Raw genomic sequence first — 6,843 nt, forward strand, 5'->3', positions numbered from 1 at the left:
TGGCTTAGATCCACATTTTACGGATCTTAGCATTTTCCATGCTCATGGCCGAGAGGTTAGCCTATAAAACCTCTTAGGCATTGCTTGTATCTGCACTTTTGGAATATTGTAAAGAAATTCTGCTGAAATGAATAGCAAACTTCTTTCTCCAAGAGTCATTTCCCAAGCTTGCTTCTCCATTGCAACTTTCTTCCACTTGTTGGAAGCCTTCTGAGTTGTGATCCATTCCTTCAAGCTAACATCCATATCACCCTTCCATACACTTCATTTTTCGCTGCCAACACCTCCAAAATTCCAGATCTGCATCTGCACACCAGCCACCGGTACTGTTCCATTGGAGTGCAACCACCGTTTGCTTCCTTTCAACTCTGGTCTCACGGATCTGCAAGAGTACATCAAGCCTTGATGTATCAATATCCCTATAAGAAAGTCAAAGCTATGAGTAATTGATCTTTTTCGAAGAAGTCTATTTAAAGAGGACTGTATGAAGAGAATAAAAAAAGAATTATCTTTGCATACGCTCACGCTGTTGTTTTCTCTTTAAAGTTTACATTGTCTAGGACTTGTTCTTTGAAAAAGAAAAGTTTCTTTACAAGTTTTCATAATATCTTTATATTGATTTCATATTCATTCTACGAGAGCTATATTTTGTTCTTGTATTTTGAAAAATAATTTTTTGTTTTCATATTTAGAAATGAGTTAAGCACTTGTAAGTTTAACTCGGTGAAGTTAAACACTCTAGTTAGTTGGAATAGTTTATATCAGGAGTAGTGATGAAACTCGTTCTAACCAGTTGGGTTAGTTGTAATACTAGAAATGGTTAAACTCGTGTTATAATTTTTTACATTAATGGAACCCTTTAAGAGTGCTTAAAAGGAAACTAGACGTGATTCATTTTAAAGCGAAACAGTATAAAAAAAAGTTTGTCTTATTATTTTTGTTTTTAAAAATTTTCCTAAACGATGTTTAAAATACTTAAATGTTTAATACTTATTGTAGACCTTCCAACCCCTACAAAAAGTGCTTTTAAACAATTATTTACAAAAAAGTCTTAAAAACTTTATTCAAACCACACTTTTTCTAGAATTTTTCCTGTCTTATAGACAGCAACTGCAAATTATGCTTAACGAAAACAACATAATCTCAATTTAACCAACAAATTTCAATTGTTAGCAAATAGAAACTATTATTATTAATTACATAGTTCACTCAAATTCAATAGACCATTATTATATTTTCCAACTAACCAATTCACATAGCTCTAAATCACTATGAACTGAAATTTAAATACTAAAGTTTAAAGCTAAAGAGTAAAAACAGAATACTAAACAATACTATCTTAAAAAAAAAACAAACTAAATAAAAGATGAATCTCCATCCGATTTTGATAGCCATGGTGTGTGTGGTCCTCTCCTTCTGTCATCAGCATCTTGGACTGCACACTTAGTGCCAGTAATAAAATGTGCCACTAGAACAAATAGGGCAGGACGCCAGAGCAAAAAATTGCTCTCTGGAACCCTGCGCTGGGCGAAAAAGGGGTCGAGCTGAGCGTTATGAAACAACCCTTCTTCTGCCAAGAGAGGGCTCAACATGGAAATGCTCATCCCTCTGGGCAGAAATAAGCCCAGAACACACTTTTTTCAATCCAAAATTGAAATGCAAAAGAGCATAAAGGCATAGAAAAACTGAAGTAACTAAATAGTGAGACTAAGCAAAGCCAACATGGAACAAAAACAATGCATGAAAACGCAACCAACAACATCAAAATTCCAAGACAACAAAAAAAAGAAGAAGAAAGTATTACTTGAATGGAATGTGAACTAAAGAATGAAGTAGAGTGTGAGCGGTTTTTGAGGTTGAGAAGGTGATACTAACATTGTCCGTGAACCAAGTCTCAGTGTGGGAGTTAAATCTTTATAAAGTATTAAATAATGGTAAAGAATTTTGTATCTTACTTCAATATGATGTGAATTATTCAAATTGAATTAATAATGATAATGTTATATATAATATGTTTTGAAGTCAATAACTTATCCTTGCATGTGTTTATGGTGTGCCTTGGGATGACCGTAAATACTACGGGGAGAATATTTGGAAGAGAAGAAATATTTTATTTTTTGTAAATATTGCTATTTATATATTTGAGTAAGTTTAGATTTGCATTTTGTATGAATATAAGCTTTGTGCAAACTTTCTCATGTTTTATAATATAATCGATAGTTTAAATTTTCGTGTGTTACAATTTTTTGATTGAATTAATCTATATTATGTTTGATATTGGATGTCTTGTAATTACATATATGGGATGATATGTTGAATAACTTTATTATTTAAGATATTAATCATAAAACCTATTGTTTCGGTGTAAATTTTAGGGACCGAGAGACTGACCTGGATGACGTGGTTCACTACAATAAAAATGCGTATTACCGACGGTCTTCGGACCTTCGGTAATCTATTGGTGAAATTAAATACTGAGGGCTTTTGTCCTTCGGTAACGGCCTACGATGCTTTTAAGCTCAAATGAATACTTGTTCATCAAATGAACCCAAATTTCCCAAAAAGTAGAAGTGTCTCCCCCTGTCGAACTCACTCCCTAACTTAGGGTTGCAACTTTGGTGGCGGTCGGCCGGTTCAATGCTACGGTTTGACGGCGCGAGTTTGCTGGTATGGGCGCTGACGAAGGTTCGTTGTTGGGTGGCGCTCTTTCATTCCCTACTCTTTGTTTGAAGCGTGAGGTTGTCGCCCTAAGGCGGTTTGAAGCGGTTGTTGTTGCGAACGCTGACAGCGGTTCGTTGGTGGTTGGTTTGCGGCTAGGGTTCGTGTTTTGGTCCTTGTGAGTGTTGCGACAGGGGTGGGGGTTGTTGAGGGTTGGCGTGTCGAGGACGTTGTAGTGAAGTGGTGTTGGTTCGGGATTGGGCCGCGAATGTTGTTGTCGGAGATGTCAAGGCGGAGAAGGAGGCAGAGGTTTTTGTGGAGGTCAAGGAAGCAGAGGTACACTAGTGGGGAGAGAGAATCAATTGGACCATGGAGGTTGAGGGAAGGGAGGGAGAGGCCCACCACTCTGTCGTTTGGGGAGCACTCGACGCCAAGCCACGCATTTACTATAACAGTCTAATTGACACACTTCTTTCAAGAGGTTTCATTTTTTCTATATCATTAATTCTATAGTTTTTCTATCTCTAACACTTTTCCTTTTCTGGTTTTGATTTAGGAATAAAACCTTTTATGACAATATCACAGAAAATATCACATTATGATATTCCTGAAGAACATCAGCAAAGATACAAAGGTTGACTAAGTCCTGAGATTGAGTAAGTATTTTGATATGACAAGAGTTACCAAAATCATCTTTCATATACTTTGATTAGTGTAACATCATTAACATATCGACTTTGCTATCAAACTTGTAGAATTATGTATTACAATTATGTTTTTAAGGTTACTTAGTGAGTGCGATTTAAGAGTTTAGGTGTCCAGATATGGCCAATCTTACGAGAAAGGTTTGAATGGAAGAAAACTCAAGGAGGGAGAATTGGTGTTGCCATGAATACCAAATGGTTTGAACCCATCAACAATTCTTTAGAAGACAAGAAAGTTGCGGAACGAGCTCAATCATTTTACATGAATTGGTAAATGCCTTTATTAAGTTTTGAGATTTGATGCATGCATGACCAGAAGAAAGTGCTCATTATTTGGTTTGGTCACAGCTTGTACTTTTCCATGTTGAGGAGAAAAGAAGGGTCATCTGCTTTAAGTCATAAACAAGCAAAGTTTTGCTGATATAGTTACTGTTTTAATGACTCTGTTAGGTTCTGAATTGCTGATATAGTTACTGTTTTCTTTTTTATCTTAGTGTTTTTACTTGCCTTAGGTTTCCATTGATGTTCTATTCAGCATGCTGCAAACTTTGGTTGTGTATTTGTCCATTGATGTTCTTTGTCCAACTCGAAACTTTGTCTTTTGATTTTAATCTATGTGAAGTTGTTGCTTTAATGAAGCAGGTAAGCAACTTAGTCTCATTGTGACTAGTCGGAAATCTAACATTTCTTTGTTATTATAATTGAAACTTTTTTTGCAGTTACTTTATTGATGCAGGGAATCCTAATCCCTTATGATTGTTCTTAGATCATAAAGTCAAAAGAATTAGGCAATGTCACCTTCTTTCATGTCTATGCCTGTTAAAATTGGTACATGTAAATTGGATTCTCTTATCATAACAGTCTGAATTATCACTGACAGCCACTAGGGCATACTGAATTAATATGCTCTCTTACAACTTTATCAATCTTCCTGTGAGTGAGAATAAGTGAGGTTGAGAAGAAGAGATAAGTGTAGATTCCTGAGCTGGAATAATGCTAATAGGCCATATGTTCATTCAAAATCAATAGGCTAAAAAAAGAAAATGAAGGCTCCATCATTTCTTTTTTTCTGAAATGTCCAAACAAGCAAACACATGGTTATACAAATTAATCAACTTATGTCATTTTCATTACTATTACACCATCAAAATGAGAAGAAAAATGGGGTAGGGGATGAGAGCTATCAATAGACTTATATTTCCGCATATTAGTTTTGGGAATCACTCAGACTCATTTTGGAATTTGACAAATTTTCGATAATTTTTCCTTTGTAAAACTGGATATCAAATACTTGATAGGCAAACCAAAAGTACCTATATAGGTTCAAGGTTTTTACTTGCAATGATAATGAAGGTTCCATTGCGATTTTTGAGATTTTTTGGGAATTATGGATAACTATGGCTAGTGGTGTTATATTGCCATAGCATATGATTACAATAAACTCAAGCTTTCATGTTACAGTTGAAATAATGTTGCGTGCATAAGTGTACATACCACAGTAAAAATAATGTATATATGTTGCAGTACATTTAAAAGCTAGATAGAAGGTGAAGAAGTGAAAGGGACTGTGTATGTCCAAAGAAGAAGCAATTGTAGTGTTCCAAACTAGAAATAGCACTAACAGCTGCTACCTCATTAATTATGACTCATGCATGGCTTTTACAGTTTTACTTGATATTTTGGAAGTCATTGAACTTGATTCTTCTGGCTCTTTAAGACTGGGAGATATGTTCTGTTTTGATTTAGGCTTTGTAGAGCTAATTGGGAAGGGGAAATATTCAATCATCTTGTCCAATTCAACTTTTTGATATTTTCCACCCAGTACTTTTAAATTTTTAAGCTTATTAAGATGCTCTATGTGGCAATAAATTTTGTTAATGTGACTTATATTAAGTTAACTAATAAGATGCATTTAACTTTATTTAACAATTGTAATTAAATTTTGTTGTAGGTCGTAGCTGCAGCAGCAGGGGTGGATATCGTGGAAGGGTCGTGGCTTTAGATCAAATGGAACAATCCAAGCAGTTGCATGAGGCAAACTAGTTGTCTGGCATAAGTGTAGTGCAGTTGACTTGATTAGGGAAGCAAAGCCAAAGCCATGTCTAATTTTATGTATTTATTTTGTTCAATTTTCTTCATTTCTCCCCTTCTTTTTCTCTGGGCCCAAAGAACTGTAGGGCATTTTCTTCTTACAGTTTTATGTAGATGTTTAGCTTTGAGACTTTTGCCACATAAGACACCCTTTGTTTTAGACCTTGGTCAGTTGTACTGTTGTTTTGGCCTTGAATCTCATTCTTTAATTTTTATTTGTTTAGAAAAGTGTTTAAATTCATGTCTTTTCCTTCTTTGATATATTTTTGCTTGTCTTTTAAAAATTATAATGTTCCAGGGGTGTAAATTATAATGTTCAGGGGTGTGTCTTTTAAAAAATATCATTCTTTTATTTACCGAAGGCTTTTGTCCCTTGGTAAGTACCGAAGGCTTTAGCCCCTCGGTAATTACTGAAGGCTTTTGTCCCTCGGTAATTACTGAAGGGCAAAAGTCGTCGCTAAAGGTTAGCGACAAGGGTTTTACCGACGGCTTTCAGACCATCGGTAAGCTGTCGGTAATAGGTCATTACTGACGGTTTTTGGTTGTTTCCGAGGGATTTTGGCCATTGATAACGCCCTTCTTTACTGTGGTGGCTTTCTCGCTTTCTGACTGGCTTGGATTGATCGGGTTGCTTGCTTTTCCTAGATCTTGACTGCTCACTTTGCTTTAACCTTGACCATCCAATGATCTTCAAGCTTTGACCAGCGGGGGGAGGTACCTGCAATGGCACTCCGACGCCCAGTCGCCCAAGTTAGGGATTGGTATAGAAGAACCTTGGTTCTTAAATTGATAGTTCTCGATGTCAGAATAGAGAATGAGATCTCTGAGTGAATTCAGTGAGGATGTAAACTGGAATGTAATTTGAGCGTACCTGGTTTGTGGTCTTCTTCCTCTATTTATAATTTGTCTGATGGATCTTAAACTAACATAAGCCCAATATAAACAGAATAGAATATTAACAAACTTACCTGAAAATCCGGTTGATTAATGTCAGATATTATTTTAAGATATCTTTGATTCTGGTGGACTACAAGCCCAATAACAAGAATTAGCCCTATTAAGGCCCAACATAAACGCGGACCGACCGGCTACTCTTTGTAACCGCTCATACTAGATATCATACCGTACATCATCCCCCCAAGTCTGAGTGAAGCGTTAGGCTTTAGCCACGATTAACTAAAGGACTTAAAAGTTTGAGGGAGACTTTATTTGCTGATCTGTATAATTGGGCATTCGGCGTTAGTGGTCCGTACCTTCTGATGGTAAGTGGGCGTTCAGACTCGGTGGTCCGTGCCTTCTGATAGTAAGTGGGCGTCCGGACTCGGTGGTCTGTGTCTTCTGATAGTAAGTGGGCGTCCGGACTCGGTGGTTCGTGCTTTCTGATAGTAAG

The 6,843-nt window shown here is 36.4% G+C and overlaps 2 protein-coding genes across 5 annotated transcripts in view; one reads left to right on the forward strand and one right to left on the reverse strand.

Annotated features, from left to right (window-relative positions):
* The window catches only part of LOC106773450 (pentatricopeptide repeat-containing protein At1g12300, mitochondrial-like), a 67,078-nt gene that overhangs the window by 50,739 nt on the left and 9,496 nt on the right, over nucleotides 1–6,843 (reverse strand). The gene's annotated exons all lie outside the window — the stretch shown is intronic.
* On the forward strand, nucleotides 2,557–5,643 carry LOC111242505 (beta-glucosidase 46-like). Of its 4 annotated transcripts, none has more exons than XR_002669596.1 (4): nucleotides 2,557–3,139; nucleotides 3,215–3,314; nucleotides 3,466–3,632; nucleotides 5,314–5,643. XR_002669596.1 is itself a non-coding variant. In XM_022785984.1 (4 exons), the coding sequence occupies exons 1-4, from the start codon at nucleotides 3,028–3,030 to the stop codon at nucleotides 5,318–5,320; spliced, it is 357 nt and encodes a 118-aa protein (XP_022641705.1). In that variant the 5' UTR covers nucleotides 2,557–3,027; the 3' UTR covers nucleotides 5,321–5,643. The 4 variants fall into 4 exon arrangements, 1 of the variants encoding a protein (XP_022641705.1); XR_002669595.1 differs by having other exon boundaries at nucleotides 3,473–3,632; XR_002669597.1 differs by having other exon boundaries at nucleotides 3,481–3,632.

Source organism: Vigna radiata, chromosome 9 (assembly GCF_000741045.1).
Source record: "Vigna radiata var. radiata cultivar VC1973A chromosome 9, Vradiata_ver6, whole genome shotgun sequence".
Classification (NCBI taxonomy): Eukaryota; Viridiplantae; Streptophyta; class Magnoliopsida; order Fabales; family Fabaceae; genus Vigna; species Vigna radiata.